At 32.8% G+C, this 20,854-nt stretch overlaps 1 protein-coding gene across 1 annotated transcript; it reads left to right on the forward strand.

The window, feature by feature from the left end:
• Window positions 1-632: 632 nt before the first annotated feature.
• Window positions 633-1,172, forward strand: LOC110712709. The gene has a single exon (XM_021891165.1). It carries the CDS (start codon window positions 633-635, stop codon window positions 1,170-1,172), a length of 540 nt encoding a protein of 179 aa, XP_021746857.1.
• The last annotated feature ends 19,682 nt before the right edge of the window (window positions 1,173-20,854 follow it).

A 20,854-nucleotide genomic window follows, 5' to 3' on the forward strand; every position in this document is an offset into this window, starting at 1 on the left:
GGTTTATATCACAATTGAAAACCCAGTGTGAACCTATATTCAAGTTACTTAAGAAAAATGTTCCTACAAAATGGAATGACGAATGTCAGGCTTCATTCGATTCTATGAAAGAATACCTCTCCAATCCTCCAGTTTTAATGCCACCTAAGCCGGGGCAGCCCTTGATATTATATCTTACTATTACGAAAACGACCATGGGAGCTCTTTTGGCACAATACCAAGAGGGTACAAGGAAGGAAATATCTATCTACTACCTTAGTAAAAAGTTCCTTGAGTATAAAACTAGATACACTCCTTTGGAAAAAGCTTGCATTGCCCTTATTTACGCAACAAAGAAGCTTCGACATTATTTACAAGCACATATTACTTATCTGGTTTCGAGGTTAGATCCAATCAAGTACATTTTTGAGAAGCCAATCTTGAGTGAAAGAATAGCAAGGTGGCATGCGATATTATCAGAATTTGACATTCAGTGTGTAAATCAAAAGTTTGTCAAAGGGAGGGCTATATCTGAAGCTTTGGCTGATGGACCTATATCGAGTGATGAATTTGATGATGATTTTCTAAATTAACATATTTTTTGTCTTAGTACGTCACAATGGAAGATATATTTCAACAGAGTCTCCAACAGGATGGGCAATGGTGCAGGAGTATTATTGATCGATCCTTATGGAGTACATATTCCCTTCGTTGTGAAGCTTAGTTTCCCAACGACAAATAACACGGCTGAATATGAAGCTTGCATGTATGGAATCAAAGCAGCTTTAGCTGGTGCAAAAAATATCACAGTATACGGTGATTCTTATCTCATAATTTCCCATACTATTGAAGCTTGGAAAGTTTGGGATGAAAGGTTACAAATGTACACGGAGTATCTTCAACAATTTATCCCATTCTTTAAACAAATAGAGTTCAAACATCTCCCTCGTGAGCAAAATAGCTTCACCGATGCTTTGGCAAATCTTGCGGTAAATTTGACTTGGGATTATGATGTGAAGGTACAATCAGTAACTTTTGTAGAAAAAGAAATTCCAATGGTTAATTTTGAACCAACAATTGCTTTATTAACCCAAGAAGATGATGAGGATGCTTGGTATACTGATGTTAAGAAGTATTTAATCGATGGAGAATATCCTGAAGGAAGTCACAAGAAGGATCAGTTGGCTATTTGAAGGCTAGCATCTCATTTCACAATATTAAAAGGTTTGTTGTATCATAAAAGTTTCGATGGAAATTTGCAGTTATGCATTGACGAGGAACAGACACAAAGGATCATGGAAGAAGTACATAGGGGAAAATGTGGGCCTCATATGAATGGACGAATGCTTGCTCGGAAGATTATTCGAGCAAGGTATTATTGGACCACTTTGGAAAGTGATTGCATCCATTTCGTACAAACATGCAAAAAATGTCAGCTATTTGCAAACCTTAATCATATGCCGCCAGTTATCCTGAATAATTTTACTTTGCCATGGCCTTTTTTTAGTTGGGGCATAGATATCATTGGGCAAATACATCCGAAAGCTTCGAATGGGCATCAATATATACTGGTTGCTGTCGATTATTTTTTGAAATGGGTGGAGGCATCATCATATTCAAAACTGGGGGCAAAACAAGTTTCAAAATTTGTCATCAATAACATTATATGTCGGTATGGGGTACCTTTTGAAATATCTCCGACAATGGTTCACAATTTGAAGGCCATCTTAAAGAAACCCTTGAGAAATACAAAATCAGACATCACCAATCGTCACCATATCGTCTCAAACCAATGGAGTTGTTGAAGCAGCTAACAAAACCATCAAGACGATAATTGCCAAGATGACAGATAGGGCTCGAGAACGGCCTATAAGCTTCCCTATGCACTTTGGGGATATAAGATTTCCATTGGAACACCATATGGGACTACTCCATATTGTTTGATATATGGGATGGATCCGCTTCTTCCAATCAAAACAGAGATTCAATCTCTTCGCGTAATGAATGAAAGCGAAATATCTCAAGAACAATGGTTTAAAGAACGATACGATGAGCTTTCTTTAGCAAGTGAACGAAGGTTGCAAGCCCTTCACAACATCCAAATTTATCAAAGATGCATTGCTCAGTCTTTTAATAAAAGGGTCAGGGAAAGGAATATAAAAGAAGGAGATTTGGTACTCAAGGAAAATCGAGCACCGATTCATGATCCACGTGGAAAGTTCAAGCCAAACTGGTATGGTCCCTTCCTGGTCAAACATCTTACACCAGCAGGGGCAGTAAAATTGATGGATCTTGATGGAAATGAGTTTGTTCATTTCACCAACCTTGATTAGTTGAAAAAGTATTATGCTTAATTGGTACAGTGTTGTATTTGTGAGATTCATAACAAAAAAAAAAAGTGAATCTCCTACTAGCTTTAGATAGGTATATGTGTATCATGTTAAAGTTTAGATTTCATTCATGTTTGCATTACATGCTTAAGGGTCATGTAGAAATATTCATTATTATTAAAAGATCATGATCAAGTTAATACTTAACAAAATATGATTACAACGAACAAACTTTTTTTTATTCATAACACCATACCCGAAAGACCAATGCCTTCGGATACGATTTCTTCTTTTGGAATTGAAAAATACATAAGTAGGGGAAACACAAATACAAATTCTGAAGTACAAATAACGAAATCCCTCTAAGGATTTATTCAAGCATCACCCTTGAGGTTCTCCAACAGCCATGTTGTATAGGACGCGGTTAGAACATCATCTTCGAGGACTGAAAGTGTTGGAAGCATTCGTGCAAATTTCCATACACGAGATGACGCCCTAAGAGCTTCCACACTACCAATTTCATAAGTGGTGTAAGGCACCACTGGGAGCTCATGGAGCTCTAGGAGTCGTTGGAGTTGGCCCGCTTGTCTCAAGCATCTCCAAGGAAGATAGAATGCGACGCGACACAATCTTGGAAGTTGAACACCTCTGCGCCTGCTAGTGCTAATTGTTATGGAATTTATGCTGAGAAATGAAATGATCCATTCCACATCAGCTGCGGCAAAGACGTTATTCCATCCACCATGGTTGCAACATTGACGAAATATAGGAAAAAAGCCTCTCTCCCGAATATGTCGGGTTTGGTAAGGAGTTCGAAAAGGTGGTCTAGACAGCTTGAATTTCTCGCATAACCAAAGTTGAATCACAATTGGACACCCTTTAACAAAACCACCTGGATTTTGTTTCAAATGGTCAAGCCCCATCATAAGTTCTCCTAGGATAGAGGCCCTAAATGGTTCCCTAACTCAATCTGTGACAACAAAAAAGACAACTAACATGAAAGGAAAATAATGATTCCTTGAGTAAAATAAGAACGAGCATTAAAAGGATGCAAGCTCTTTCTTAGCACTTTTTGAAATCCTCATTGTTGGCAAATTCCCAATGAGATAAAGAGAAGGTTTCAAGGAAGTTCTCTAACATTAAAATGTCAAGCAGGCGATAATTGCTTTCCATATTTAATGGTATACCTAGCAAATCCCTCATAATCGCATTAGTTGCCCTTGGGTCAGCAGGTATAATCACAAGGCCTTCTTTATGAAGACCTAGTAATCCCTCCACTTATTCTAGAAGAGGAGTCATTTTCGTCTCTCCAAAGCAAAAAACATGGCGTTCTTCATCCCAAAATTCAACAGCAACATGAATCATATCATACCGAGGTTGAATAACTAGGAGAGGGGTGATGGTTCTGGTGAAGACACTTGTATAAGGGGAAAGGCGAGGTGGATAAATATTTTCTACCACCCCTTTTAGTTGGAGCTTTCTAGCTCCACTGATTTCATAGAAATCTTGAAACATGACATTCATTTTTTTCTTAGAAATTTGAGGAGAGAAGAAATAAGACTTAAGAAGCTTGAAAGAAGAAGAAGGGAGTTGATTTGATGTAGAAAATAATGAATACCACCTCCTTTTATAGGGGTGGTGGTGATAATGGAGCCAGGAAGAAAAGGTCGAAGGAGTTTACTTTTCCGAAAACTCAGTACAAATCACCTGCTGTTTTTGCATCCGAAATCCGGAAACTGTGTTTTTTTTCAAGAATGATTGTTATTTTCCCTCAAGCTCGTGCATATTAGAGTTTTGATCTTCCGCAAGGTTAAGCCAGTTTTTCAACTGCACCCAAGCCAACATTTGTGTTGCAATTGAGTGAGAGTTTCACTCTATTTTTCAGCCAATTTTTCAACTGCACCCCAAGCCAACATTTGTGTTGCAATTGAGTGAGAATTCCACTCTATTCTTCAGCCCGTTTTTCAACTGCACCCCAAGCCAACATTTGTGTTGCAATTGAGTGAGAATTTCACTCTATTTTTCAGCCAGTTTTTCAACTGCACTCAGGCCAATGTTTAAATGAAGATCAATTAGGATTTTCCTCTATTTTTTTAACATACATCAAAAATTTTGTCTTTTCTCAAACATTGATTATCATTTTATTTAAACTCAATCAATGTGGGGCAATTTGTAGACACCAAATTTTGATCTTACCTTTGTAATTATCATTATTAATTATCTGATAATATTATAGTTATCGTTTTCTTTGCAAATAAGCATTATTATTTTGATAATTATTTTTATAAAATTAATGACGCTCGTTTTATTATTTAAAACAAAGAAAACGAGTAATAATAATGATTTTTATTCATAATTCCCAAAATACATGTTACAATTTGTACTTCTAAACTACTAAATTACAAAATATTGAAGTACAACTGACACTACATGCATTTCTACCCTGCTCCACCGACGTAATTTTTGGGTTTTTACTTATGGATTAACAAGTAATACAGCCATTAGGAGGACCACTAGCCCCACAATGTACATGAAGTACACCCTTATCATCCTCAAAGGTGAAGACAGGCTGATCTTCTTGGTTTTCGTGAAACATGGTGGTTGAGTTTAATGGTGGTTTTTATTTGATTTTTTCGAGTAAGGAGGAAGATGGAAGAAGATAAGAATTAAATGGTGAGTGGAGATTTTGGATAAGGGTAATTTCTTTTTATAGTAAAAAGTAAGTATTTTAGACCTTTTTTTATACATATATGTATAATAATCGTATAGTATAAAGTACAATATTTTTTGTCTCGCCAGGGGAATGTGTCATTTTCCTTATAAACAAGCATTGTTTAACCCTTTAGAGTATAGTAAGTATATTAATATGTTCACTTAGACTGTTATAGTGCTTTTTTATTTTATGTAGTGATTTTTTTTTTTTTTTTGTGATTTGTGCACTACTCTATTATATGACCAGTTTACCTAAGTTATAAAGTCCACTAATCTAAGAACTCATGCCCAACCAATGTAGGGAAATGACAAACATTCCCTCATCTAAATAGGTACTACATGTTGTAGTCCTAAAGGAACCTCCTTGAATGAACACTTTTTACCATTATTAATTGTGGGCTAAGATAATACTACCTTTTTATTTTTTTTTATGGGAAATTCTCTTTGGTAAACTTCAATTTTATAAAATTCTAAGTGGTAAACAAAGTTTTTTAAAATTATCTTTGGTACTCTTTAACTTTTAATAATTATTAGTGGTGCCATTAATTATTATATTTTATAAAAAATTTAACTATATTTAGGTTTTTTTATTTTTTTAACAATAACATTTAACTATAGTTAGGTTTTTAATTTATTTTTTAATAATTTAATAATTATACTAATTCTTTACAAAAAAAAAAATCAACCACCCTTCCCCCCGCCCACTGCCAGCTCCCCCTCCCCTCCCCTCCCTTGCACCCACCCACGCCGGCGCACCGGCCGCCCAACCTTCATCGGTGCGCCGTCCTCCCCTGGAAACGCCGACCTCCCCCAACCACTGTTCGCCGCCCTAGAAACACTAAACCCAACCCAAAAACACCAAAAAAAAAAAACCAAACTCGTTTAGGGTTTTTAAACCAAACCCAGAAATCGAGTTTGAGTTTTTAGGTGGTTTAGGGGGCTGGTTTTCGAGGAGGCAAAGGGGATAGGGGTCGAATCTGGGTGGGGGTCAGGGGAGGAGGGCCGATTCCTACAGGGAGAGGGTCGTGGCGTAGGGGAAACGGGTTTGGGTTTTGTGGTGGTAAGAGGTTATTTTGGAGGGAGAGTGGGCGATTTTTGGGGTTGGAGTGGGCCAGTTAGGGGTGGTTTTTGGGGTTAGGAGTGGCTGGCCGGCCATTTTTGGGGGATAGGGGAGACGGCCGACCATTTGCCGACGAGATGGGGGTTGGTTATGGGGTTTCGCGGTGGCGAGAGGGGAGGGGGGCCAATTCTGACGGGGAGAGTGGAGGTGTCGTAGGTGGAGGAAAGGGAGGAGGTAGAGGTCACCGGCACTAGGGGAGGTCGGCGGCGTTTTCCAGCCACCGGGAGGGGGCTGGGTTGGGGGAGGGGCTGGGCAGTGGGTTGGGGGAGGGATTGGTTTTTTTTTTTAATAATTTCAATATAATTAAAAAAAATAAAAAACAAACTATAGTTAAGGAAATAACACTTATCAATGTTAATCAATAATTTAGGTTTACCATTGATAATAAAATTTAAGAATGTTTACCACTTAGAAAATGGAAAAGTTGGAGTTCACCAAAGAGAATTTCCCTTTTTTTATTTTCCCTCAATTTATATTGGATCTGATTAATTTCAATTCGGGCCAATTGTACCAGCATTTATCTAGCATGATAGATATATAGACATGAGCGATTTGCGGGACAGTAGGAGCTTGATGGTTAGAATGTTACGCATACAGAAATAATAAAGTCTGTACTTCGGTAAGTACAGATAGTGGAGCATTTATCTTGATTTCGGTTATATTATATTTGTAGGGAATATTTTAAGCGTTATCCCTAGCTTGAACCCTACTTTGATCAAACACTAAAGTACGGTGGCCTCCAAAGGGAAAGAAGATAGAGCAAAAGAGTCGCCATCAAGTTTTAGGAACTTGTAAACCGTTCACAGGGTGAAGCTTACACCCCTTAACGATCCAGGAGATCGTCAACTCCAATAGGTCTGGAACCATGACTGGTAGTTCGGGGATGAAGGTACAAATCCAACCTAAAAGAGATTGAACCTACCCTATGTAATCCCCCATATTTTGAAATATATTATAAATGAAATTATATATTATTTATAATATTTATTTGTATTTTCCCGGAATTTAATTTCAAAAGTTTCAATTTTTAATTTGGGTCAAAAATAATTTTGGTATAAATTTTTATACATACCTTCATTCTATAATTCATGTCCAAATAAACAAAGCCAAACTCATCTTACTTACTTAATTGGCCCATTAATTTTATGAGGCCCAATCTTACTATTTACCCTACACCACTCTCTTTCCTATAAATACCCCATACATCCCCAAATTTTTCCCACACTAAAGGTTAGTCTTATTTTCTCTCCTCTTTATTTTATTTTCTTATTTTCCTTTTATTTTTATTTTTCTATTTCCTTTTATTTTCTTTTCTTTTCCCTTTTTCTTTTCTTTTTCTTTCTTTCTTTTTTTTCCTCCTCTTTACGTGAGTTTTGACTCACCACCAACTGTTGCCGCCTGCTGCCCGCCACCACCGCCGGTCGTTAGTCACCGCCCACCATCGCCGGCGACCCACCAGGGTTGCCCCTCTTTCTCTCTCTCCTTTGTTTTATTTCATTTATGCTTAATGTTGATTAATTAGTTTTGGGTTTTGATTTTATAGTATAAAGTTTATATTTTTAGTATCAAAATCATATTTTTGATGTTTTAAACTAATAATTTCAGATTATAATGGTTGTTATAATTTTCAAATTTTATAATTTTAAAACCTAGGGTTTCAATTTATTTAAATTGGGAGTTTAGGGTTCTTATGACTAATTAAATTGGGGATTTTGTTCCTATTGGATTTCTATTGATTAATTAAGCATAAAAATATGTTTTTAATGAAGTTTTAAGAACTTTTAATCAAATTTATATTGCTGGAAATTTGTTTAAGTGTTAATTTGTGATTATTGGTTGTTTTCTAGGAGGTGATTATTCTCTAGGAGACTTTTAAGTGATTAAAAGTGGCATAAAGGATTGTTTACACGAGGTACGTACATGTCAACTTCGTTGTAAGTAGTATCATGTTTAGGTACCAAAGAAAAGAACTTAGTTTCATGATTAGAGAACACTTGGATGAAAATTGTTTGGTTATACATTTAATTAATTCATGTGCTTATGTTTATGAGACATGTTTTGGTGAATTGATTACGTTTGTATGGAATTATGGATGCAAACATGTTGAATTATATTAGATTAATTGTTTGTATGGAATGTTGATACAAGCATAATTTTATTGGATTGGTTTGTTAACCACATTTGGATTATTAAAGGATTGGAATTGAATGGTTTAAGTGGAATGAATTTATTAATTATTCTACAAGGTTGTTATTTATTTTATTTATTAATCAAGCATGACTTGTTAGTATGTTGAGTAAAAGTGGATTAAGCCGAAATGGCTAGGTGGGTTGACTATGTTCAACAATTTGGATAATTTGGAAGTTTAATGAAATTAAAGGTCAATATGTGATGTGATCACCATTGTCCTAAATAAGATTAAAAGTAAATTGATGTATGATTTTTATGTATGGTCTATTTGATTAAGTCGGCTATTAATTAAAATTGTAATCACGTAAAGTGAAACATGGATGAGCAATAAAACTCTGGAAAGCGTGCACTTCTGGAGTATTGACAATTATTAGTTGGGGTACACGGTGGTAGCCCGTGGCTTTCCGAGGCTTGTTTGATCAACATGTCTTCTTTTCTTTTGGTATTTACATTTTATTTTATAATGAAAGTTAGATGGGATCCTAGACTAACTTTGTGAGAATGGAGTCACGCCCATTCTTGCATCGCGCTAAACTTTTATTTTAAATGGTTATTTGGGACCAAAATGATTTGGTGGATTGGATAACCTCGTCTATTGCTTACTTAAAACTAAATTAATTAAATTAAATATAAAGAGTCAAGTGTTTGGAATTGATTAGCATGTATGTTGAGTCGATTGAATTGTTTAAGTGTGGAGTCTTTATTAATGAATTCGTGTTGTATGTTTATTTACTTTAATTGGTTGAGCATGCTAGGTTTGGTACATTGTAGCTTGTATGTACTCAGATTTGCTGATTGCGTGCTTTTGTGTGTGTCTTTCTTTGGTCATGGCCTTCGCCTTTCAATGACCCTGTGATGATCCAATTATTACACTTGTATTATTGTTTGCACAGGTTAGCTTGATGATGTGAAGTTCAGGGATTTGACATACGCATTGTCAAGGGATTGGTGTGATTGAGAGTATTCGTTCTTTGTGTTGAACTTATTTATGTTTTACTACTTTAATTATGTTTTGGGACTTTGATTATTGGTTTGGTTTTAAATAAGGGTCTTTATGGTTCCAATTTTTAAGCTTTGACTTATTGGTTTTCTAAATTATATTATTTTAAGATTTAAGTTGGATTTCCGCTGCAATACTTTGATAAAGCCTTAACGTTTTAACACGTGGCGGTAACATGCCAATGGTTCTCCTCTATTTTTATTTGAAGTAAGTGGTTTGGAAAAGGGAGAATTATTGGGGTGTTACACCCTAATAATAGAGCTCTATTTTATTCTGATCGTATTCATGTACGCTTCCTGACTAACATGCAATCAATAAGATTAACCCTAAACCTGTTTATCTATGTTGGTTGAATATTAATGAACAAATAAAACTATTATTGGCGATCACTTGAATTATAATCATATTAACCCTAAATAAGATTATTAATTTTCTTATTAAACGTGATTACAAGTACCAATTCCCTTTAAACATGCATAAAAGACGTGATCAAGCAATAAATAATAATAAGTATCAAGCAACATGATCTTAACAAATTATATATAAGTTATCCGTCAATTAACAAATAACATGAAATAATTCGTAAATTAACAAATTATATAAAACAATTCATAAATTAACAAATTACGTGAAACAATTCGTAAATTAACAAATTACATTAACAATTCGCTAATTAACAAGTTACATTAAACAATTCGTTAATTAACAAATTACGTTAAATTATATTATTTAACACAACAATAATCATAATCATAATTATCATTACGTTAAACAATTCGCTAATTAACAAATTACATTAAACAATTCGCTAATTAACAAATTACGTTAAATTATATAATTCAACACAACAATAATCATAATCATAATTATCATTACGTTAAACAATTCGCTAATTAACAAATTACATTAAACAATTCGCTAATTAACAAATTACGTTAAATTACATAAATCAACACAACAATAATCATTATCATAATTAACATAATCATGTTAAAGCATAATATTAATAGCAAGATCTTAGGTATAATACTAACAAGATTAGTAACAAACCTTAGCATGTCACTAGGCATCAAAAATTAAATATTTAGCCCTAACATGAATATTAGGAAAGAAAATAGGACGTATCGTTGGAATCATAATTGATATAAGCAAATCACCATAAATATCATACTAAAGAAAGCATCCTAACATGATAATAGGATCAAACTAAACATGATACTAGGAATCAATAAAACAATCTAAGCATGATTTCTATATCATAGAATCAATAAATCATTAAAACACTTACTTGGATACCTCGTATCTCTTTCTAATAACAAAATACACACGTTAGTAACTTCAAGGAAAATAATAAAATCAAACAATTAAATTAAATAATAATTGAAATAAAGATTTGGCACCAAACTCTCAGAAATTAAAACCTTTCACGTCTAGGGCAAAGGCAATTTCGAATTATGCTAGGTGTTTCTTGGTCTTGTGAATGCGAAATTTTGTTTAATAGAAGACTAGTTTAAAAAAGAGAAAGAGAGAACAAGCTTTAGCTTAGAAGAGAAGAGAATTAGAGAGTCGTTGATATTTGATGATTGAAAGCAGAATTTTAAGAGGCTATTTATAGAGAAAATCAGCCGGATGGATAAAAAAACGAATCAGAGTTTCAACGAGAATAAAAATCAATTAGCGTCAAACGCTGGTCATTAGCGGCAAGCGCTGAAGATTAGCGCCAGGCACCAAGCCGTAGCGCCAGGCGCTAATGCTTGGCGTCAGGCGCTAATAATCAGTTTCACGCGTTTTGTTTTTATCATATCTTTTGATCTGAAAGTCCAAATAAGGCATATAATATGTCGTTGAAAATATGTTAAAGTCTACTTTCCAACCCAATTAAAATCAGATTAAAATATTTTGTAGATAAAAAGATATGGCCGAAATAGTGGGAGGGTGTCAGTTTTGGATAGAGTTTCATATCAAATTCATATCTTTTTCGTTATAGCTCGGATTTAATATTATAATATATTTTTGGAAAGATAATTTCAAGATCTATCCAACCATATTATATTTGGATAAATATTATGAGGCACGAAAATAAAATCGGAATATATTCCACTTCGTACAAAACAAGGATTCTAAAAATGAGTATTTTTATTCAATTTCAAACTCTTTAAAACGTAATTATCAATCCTAACTCCATTAGGATTTAAAAGAACCTTCTAGAGTATTCTAGAAGACTATAATCAATCTTAATAGCTTTAGGAATGATAATTAACAATAGGCCCTTCTCTAGATCATTGGGCCGCATATAAAAACCAAACCGGACCCAGTTTAGTATTTTGGCCATAACTTCCTCATTATTCATCGGAATTGCGCTTATAATATATAGTTGAAAAGGTCTTTTCAAGCCCCATCCAAATACATTATTATTTTACCCTTATAATGGACAAAACTAAATTGGAATGCACGTTTTTCATAAATAAGGTAAGAAAAGAAATATTTTCAAAAACAGATAGAAGAGATATTTTAATAAAAACATCCTCATCACTAGACTTTTCACACTTTCGCTTTGTTCGATAACCAAATGACATGAAAGGTATTCAACACTGGGTTTGGTTTTGGGGAGACACATTTGGGTGTCTACAATACTGTATTGGCAGCGTGTATTTCTGATCACCATACCAATGCATGGCTTTAACCACGACGTGATAAAGATGAGTGTAGGCATGCATGTTATGGAATTTACTTTATTTTGTCTTTTTCTTCCTTTTCAATCATTTTTTTTTTCTTTTCTCTTTTTCCTTTTTTTTCTCATCTTATATATTTTTGTATAACTTGTTTATTTCAGTCTAGTTTGTGTGTTCCTTTGTCAATTTTTGATGTACAATTGTCGATAGTGAATTAACGTTACTTTTTTATCCCCCACGGTTGATATTTTATCCAATAAATTTCAATTTGGACCAATTGTATCAATATTTATCTGACGCTAATTAGGACAGCTAGATTTCATACGCATCATATATTGCATTTCACTACTCAAAACACTATTTGACACTATGCAAACACTATTTGACACTATTCCAAATAGTAATTTCCGTTATGATAATTCACTTTGCCGAAGTGAATTTGGTCTTCTGTTTTATTTGTTTTCCTGTTGTTTTGATCCAGTTTTGTATCTTTTGTCTTTTTTTTTACGACTATGATAAATATAAATTTGTGTTTTAGTAGAATAAAGCGAGATAAGGGTTCACCCTTTTTTTTAAGGTCATTCGGTCAAGGGAATATATTTTACTCTTGACTACCTTAAATTTATGTCGTATGACTTAATATTGTATGATGTATTATCACGTTGACCATGTCAATCTTATGATTTTATATGATTTACTTTAATTTGTACTTTTAGTAAGGGTTATTATTTGAAATGCTTGTATTTATAAGATTTTGTCATATGTTTAGATGTTCTTGGGTAAATTTATATGTATTATCTAATACTGGCAGGGGTTATTTTTCTTTTTACTTTTTTACTTACTCTGAAATATTTTATCCAACCCTATTAGTTTTGTAACCTAATGTCTTTGTGTATCTTTTAGAGATCAAATCTCGGAGCTGATTTTTATTGTATAAGTGTTGTTTTAACACCTTGGTGAGTATAATAGTCACTAATTGAATTTGGGCACCCTATTATCGTATACCATGTGAGTATTATTTTTGAGTTATGACATGACTTGGTCATATATTTTCTTTTTTATATACCATGGCATTTTAGAACCTTTATATTATGTGAATATTAGACTTGATTTTATTACGGTTTTCTTTATCAGTTTAAGTGTCGCAAAACAGATTAAGTAAGTTTGTTACATATAAAACGAAAGAATTTAATATCAAGATTCTCATTATTACCAAAATCTTGATATTTACCAAAATAATCCTTGAATTTTAATTTATTTACTTTTTTTATTTACAAATTAACCCTTTTATTTTCTATAAATACCCCCCTAATTCTCAAGTTTTAAACCACCAAAAAATTCCTACAAATTCTCTCTCAAAAGTTCTCTCTAAAAGATTTTCTCCTCTAATCTTTGCTTTAGCTAAAATCTCCCTAATTTAGCTTTATTCTTAAATTAGTAGCTTATTAAGAGCATCGTATAATTAAATTGATGTTGTTATTTTTATTTAAGTATTGTTATAATCTTTAATTCCTATAAAAAAAAACAAAAATATTTCAAGTTCAAGCATTATTTTTCTTTATTATCCTTGTTAAAAAAATATATTAGTTTAATTGCTTAAGTATTCCTAGTGTATATTAAAAACAAAAAAAAGGGGTTTGTTTCGCAAGATTTAGCTTTTTTTCAAGTTTATTTTCTCGAATAAAAAAAATAAAAAAATAAAAAAGTTCTTTAGCTTTATTTTTGCATTAATTTCTTTTAGTATCTCAAAACAAAAAAAAAATATCACTTAGTCTCTTTTATTGCACTTTAATTAAGGAGTGATCATCTTTTCATTCTTGATAAGTAAGAAGGGTTATCCAAATAATTGCTACATCTAGTTCGAGGTATTATCTTTATTCCTTTCTTAATTTCCTTTATTATTATTATTATGCTAACTAATGTGTTTGTTTTCATGTGATGTTACCAATAGGGGTAATGACGATATTAGGTGCTAAATTAGCCCAAAATCTTTCATTACTCCACATTAGAAAGACAAGCCTATTGGTGAGATGGTAGGTTACAAAGTGGGGGGTTAATTGCATTTTGCATTGTATCTCTTTTTAATGCATTTTAAATATGAAAGGTTAATACATTCACGTGAATGCCTAATATATATTTTAAATAATGATTTATTTCTTAAAGTGAGCTTAAAGACCTAAGGAATTAAGAGTTTAAGCAAAGGTTGTTCAAGAGTAAAGGATTATTTACCATGTCCCTAAGATGGCCTGTGAAGTAACCCTTACAACTAGAATCAGTTCAATTTATTTATCTCAAGTGATATAACTTTTCAAGAGTTTTCCAACCATATCTCACAATAATTTTTTTGATTTTTCTATGATTTTTTATGATTTTTTTTAGTTCAAGATATCAAAGAGATGAAATATGCACGTTTTCCTCTTAATTGCTTTTTTAAATTGTATTAATTTCTTTTTAAGAAACTAATGGTGATATGGAACCTATATTACACTATATTATATATATACTCCTTAACTTATGAAGTTTTAATTAAAATGTCTTTAATGTTTTTTTAAAAATGATTTTAGAACTAAAAGTTTGAACAAGCCTTAATTCTAAGTGTTTTTAAGAAACTTTAATCTTATTTTAAAGAAGACTTCAGAAATAAGAGCATTTAATTCTAAATGTCATTGTTTTAAAAATCTTTAATCTTATTAAATGATGTCGTAAGGACTTTAATTTTATTTCAAGATGACTTCAGATATAAAAGCTTTAGCAAACATTGTTTCTTTTATAATTTCGTGAACCTTTTTATTTCAAACCCTTTTGCGACACAAGAATAAATCATAATTTTGCTTGTTTGTTTTTGATAAGTAATGATAGTTAATATGAGGTTATGGCCTCATTTCCAAACATGAGGTTAAGATTAATTATTTAGTTGTATAAGGTTGTAACAATTATCCATCTCCACAAAAATAAACTAATATCCCATCATAATTACCCGATGGATTAATTGACAATCGGATATGATTAAATAGTTTATTGTTCCCTTTTATTTGGAAGTAAGGCCTTGGCAGGTGTTGTGTTTTATTTGGTCCATTCCATTAAGCCTAAACACATAACCCTTAAAACCTTATAAAAATTACCCTTGAGTGATTTTTAAACCCAAAGTGAGATTATATAGTGAACCCTTACAGTTTCACTCCAAAAAATACCTTGACCCACTTAAAAGTTGTCAATCGAGACGCAGTTGTTGAATTGTCTTGTTCAAAAGACATTTTTGGTGATCACTAATCGGGGTGATTTTCTTCAACTAAGGTGGTTCATTTTACTTTTATGAGTGAATCCGTCAAAGATCACTAAAATCCCACTTACAAAAATGACATTTATGTCAACAACCCAAATTAAAAACCCAATGGAATTGGTTATTTAAAACATAGCACCTGTCCGAACTACGAAGGTTTTGATCCGTGAGTGAATTCAAAACCTCACTATGATCGGTACGTAGTGCAACTTTGGTGCTCAAACCTACCTTATATCAATTATTTTTTTTATGTGGTTAATATGTCTTAAAACTTGATTTTTGACAAGGCAATAGTAAGAGCCCGTTCCTTAGAACGGAAGGGAAGACGAGTTCCAGACGTTCGATTCTCTTAACCTAAACCTCGAACCCTGTGCCTTTCTTTTTATGGAGTTAGCGATTGTTTTTTTTTTAAGATTTATTTCTTAAAATTGACTGTTTTTTTTAATACGTCCTTATTCGGATAAAAATAAGGTGGCGACTCTAAGTTTTGTTTATAAGTCTCATCAGACACTTAAGTGGAACCTTTTATAGACTAATTTATGTCCACTAATAACCAGGTACCATAGGGTCGAACTCAGGATCATCTGCCTCCTCCATATGGTTCAGGTGACTCTAGTTCAGGTTCTACCTGCATGAACTCTTCCTCTTCCTCCTCATTAGAAGAAATTTCTATAATAATTGGAGTTGGAGGTGGATTTAGGTTAGAAATCTCCATGAGTGAACAATCTACCTCCCATTGCTCTCCATTCTCTGCTTGACCACCCTGTGAAGAAGAAGAAGAAGAAGAAGAAGAAGAAGAGGAATTCTTTGAAAGATGACTATGAAAAGGGGGATTTTGCCCCACTGGATTTTCATAATAATATTCAGAGTATGGAAGATTTAATTATAGACAATGGGCTTTCTCTACCTTAACAAGGTAGGAAATCAAAAATCTGTAATCAGAGTACCATTGTCCATAATAGTCCCTATATTTGTAGTAATTTGGGATCTCCCTTGGTAAGTAGAAATCATCAAATTTGGCTTTGACAGCATAATAAGGAGGCTCATCAGGCAAACAACGGACAATCATAGCTGATATACAATTAGAGCTATCAAAAACCCTGTCCCTTAAAACATTGCTCTTGTAGGTAGGAACAGTAAAAGCGAATCTTTTGAACACAATCATAGGGATGTTCATTAGGTTTCTTAGTGAGAGAGACTAATTTGGTGTATTTGCTAGGAAGATTCGACATCCTGTAAAGAAAAACTTAGAAAAGAATTCCCTTTCCCAAAGAAAACAAAATAATACAGTTCTTGCATGAATTAGGTTCAATGTTCAATCAAACAATTTTCTTATTTCTAAACACATAAATACATATCCTCAAGCAATATATCCACATGATTAAACATCCACAACCTAAATATTAATGCATACAAGAACATGATTATTTCTAACTTATATGCCCAAATCTTTCCTACTATACCCATTCTCACCAACATGCTTTTAAAAATTGTAAACACATAATATATACAAACCTTAATCCTTGCTTTCTTGCAAAAGAACAAACTAAAATAAATATTTTGACTCCTTTTTTATTTATATTTTCGAAAATAAGAGGGAAAAAGACCAAGAAAATTTTTGGCCTCCCCCCCCCCCCCCCCAAAAAAAAAAAAAAAATCGGACATCCCCAAGTAAAAAAAAATTCGGTCCTTATTTAAAATAAAAATTGGACACTTTTATAATTTAAAAACAAAAATCGGTTTTAATTTAATCAAATAAATATTTGATCTTCTCAAAATAAAATAAAATAAATCTCTTAAAATTTTCACCAAAAAATAAGTACTTGGCCAAGTTTTAAATTAAAACACATTTTTGGCTTTAGTGGTAATAAAATCTCAATCAAACTCCCAAATACCACTTTGTAACACCCTAGAAATTCCTTTCTTTTAAAATACTTGTTTTGCCCTGTTTAAAAACTTTAAATAGGAACATCTAAGATATTACCGCCATCGTGGAAACGGATAAGGCAACTATCAAAGACACACAGCGGAAGACTAATTTCAAAATCATTCAAAACAAGTCAACTTGAAAAGTCAACCAACGAAAGTAAAGTCAAAACCAAAGTCAAACGAAGTAAAATAAAATCAACCTACAACTTGGAACCACTGTAGGCCCTTATTAAAACTAAACTAACTTCAAAACTTTGTGTTAGTCTCATGAATAATAATATCATAAATAATTAAATCATTAAACACATCATAAACTTATGGAAACTAGCATGATTTGCTCTTCAGTGATGCCCATTCATAAATATGGTTCATCACCTGAAAAGCTTCTCTCTACTTGTTTCCACTACTCTCCATTAAAAATGGGTCATCATAGGGCCAAGGTAAAGACAAGGTCAATAAATACACAAAACACACAATCAGCAAAGCTGAGTACATAACCGCAATTAACACACTAACATGCAATTACCTATCAAAACACAACTTACCTTGTTGCACCTGTTTTTCAAGCATACAACATTCAAAAAAACTTCTCAACTAGACAACTACATAATTTATCTAGTGTTGACTACGCATCGAATGGGTTTCCCAACTAACCTCCCCCAATAAATGAGGTTACTGACACGGGAGCTAACCGTGTCAGCATCAATACCCACTTGTAAGTGGCGGAATTCCTGTGCATAATAATAATAAAAGGAATGTACACCGTCCTGTACTCCAGTAGATGTTATGGATAAAATAAAACCCCATAACTCCTCCCCATATGTTCATACTCAAGGTATATAAGTTCCAAGAATTTTGGTGCGTAATCTCTTTCACTTTACGTTATTTACATGTTATGAAACTTGGTGATGACTCTCAAACCATAATCATTCAATCAACAATAATTATTCAAAAAATCAAATATACCAATTTAATTCTTGAATAATTAGTGACCACATAACATTTAATGTTGAACTCTTTTAAATCTACCTAGGTGTCAATAAGATAAACGCATAAAGCGCCTCAAATTCAATCCCTCGGTGTTAAAAACACCTTAAGTGCACTAAGTCACCAACATACAATTTATTCCTTGTGTACTTAGACACTTACATAGCTCATTTCCCATGCTTAAAGCATCAATAAAAATTATAAGAACCATAATAAAATTCTCTTTTAATATTCCAAACCAAATTAAACATTTAGTTTAATTAAACATGCTCTCTAACATGCCATGAATAAAAATGTGGTTCACAAACAATATTCCAAACTATAATTTTCCAACCATTAATCCATCACAAATAAATCATGTTTCATAATTCAATCACCAATAAAAACCAAATCACAATTTCCATTCCAAATCTAGCATGATACTTCTTGTAACAATTAGCATGCTACTACCTCAATAAAATTATGCTAAGTACGCGAACGTACCTTATATACGATCTTAAATCGCCACGACTAATAGAATTCACTCACTTCGAAATCTCCTAATTTGAAATCATAGAAGAGTATTAATATCCTCTCTACACAAATTTCCAGCAATACATACTATTATTAAACCCCTCATATACTATTATTAAACCCCTCATAATTTAATTAAAATAAGCTGAAATTATATTTAAAACATCATACTTTAACGGTTTAACCCAAATTAATGGGTAATTAAAATTCCTTAAAGAAACTTGATTATTAATGCACTACCAAAAATTTCAGCATTCTATTTTAATGAAAACTTGTTGTAATTGGGCCTTAAAACACTTAAATCAAAGGTTTAAACCATTGTATACATAATCCTTCAATAATTAATAATTTATGAATCTAGGGTTTCAAAATTGGGGGTTTTCAATTTAAAAAAAATCTGAAAATTAAATTACATTATACTCATAATCAAACATCATAATCTAATCACAAAACTAATAATTAATATTAGATCTAGGATTAAATTGGTTTTTTAAAAAAAATATTTAATTTTTTTTTGTTCGAAAAAACCGAGCATCCGACAGAAGAAAGAAGAAGAAAAAGAAAAAGAATAATAAGGAGAAGGGAGATAAGTTTACCTTGGGTTTTCTCCACTCTGGACAAATTTTGATTTGCCTCAAGCGTTGAATATTTATACTCCTTCTCTAGAAACCCTTCTTCCTAAACTTTCCCTTTTTAATCTTTTCTAATCCCTTCCTTAATAAAACTTTTCTAAAATAAAACTTTCTTAAATTAAACCCCAACTTAAATAAAATAATTAATTGAATAAACTTTCCTTTTATAAATATTTCTAAACTTATTAAAATGAATAATTAAATACTTTAAATAAAACCTTTCAATTCATGTAAATACTTCTCAAAATACTTATTTTAAATAAAATAAGTATGAAAATACGGCGTATTACACTTAACTTCGTATAACTTTTAATTTTATTACAAACACTATATAATCATTACACATCATTTTTTCAAAAATAAACTTCTCAACTGTACATTTGATGAGTGGCATTTCTGCCACGATTAAGGTTCATTTTGATGGTCATTTTCCCACATTTGCTGCTTGTTTGCATCCTTTTCTTTGCACTTAGTTCCCTTTCCCTTTATGCATCTTCTTTCCTAGATTTTGCCCCTTTTTCCTACTCTTTAATTTAATTTCCATGCTTATGCTTTGTAGGAACCATCCGGGTTTTCAAGAGGAGGAAGTTAAGCTCAAGGGAAGCTGAAGGAACCAAGATTCAGAAGAGGTTCGTCCGAACCTCCTGAAGGTGTGGCCGAACCTACTCAGTGGTTCGGTCGAACGTCGAGGCAGGGTCAAGAAGCAATTTGGCAATTTTGCAGGAGTGGTCGAACCACAGAAGTTTGACCAGACCAGGATCAGGGAGGTTCGACCGAACCTACCCATGGTTCGGCCGAACCTACCCTGTAGTCCGGCCGAACCTTCCCATGGTTCGGCCGAACCTACCCTGTAGTCCGGCCGAACCTTCCCATTGTTCGGTCGGACCATTCCTCTTTTTCAGCTGGCTCTGTACGGACTATATAAGTCCCATCTTAGAACGTTTTGATGAAATTTTATAGATTAAAGTTTTAATTTTCTGCACTTTTAGCTTAATCTACAGAGAGAAACACTATTAGTCTTCATTTGGTAGAGAGAGAAAGTGTGGATTTCTTCATTGATGAACTTGGATTTTGAAGAAGAAGCTTGTTTAATCTTTTTTTTTTATCTTCAACTTCAATTAATGAGCAATCTCTTACTCTTTCTCTTTACTTTTGCATTTAATTTTGCTTGTTTACTTTGATTTTCCTTCTTTGCTTATTGATCATGTTGATGCTTATTGATTTGATGATTGATATTGTTCTCAACATGATTTGTGAGTAGTCTCTTAGCCAAAGGTGTGGGGATGGTGTAGTTGCTAATTGTCCATGCTTATAATATTGGGATTAAGTTAATTGTGATTAAAATCTTTGCATGCTTGATATTCTTTGATCTTCTTGCAAGTGCACATTGTTAGTTGATTAAAGGTGAATCTTTGCTAACAAGAAACGGAAGTTGACTTAGTTAGGATTCATTACTATCAATTGTTCTTTGATTGCACCTCCCAATATATGGTTCTAGTGTGGAAACATA

Source organism: Chenopodium quinoa, unplaced genomic scaffold (genome assembly GCF_001683475.1).
Source record: "Chenopodium quinoa cultivar QQ74 unplaced genomic scaffold, ASM168347v1, whole genome shotgun sequence".
NCBI classification, from domain to species: Eukaryota; Viridiplantae; Streptophyta; class Magnoliopsida; order Caryophyllales; family Amaranthaceae; genus Chenopodium; species Chenopodium quinoa.

What these genes read in the sequence shown, in the direction of transcription:
- LOC110712709 (XM_021891165.1), top strand. Translation starts at nt 633, where the DNA reads ATGGGCAATGGTGCAGGAGTATTATTGATCGATCCTTATGGAGTACAT.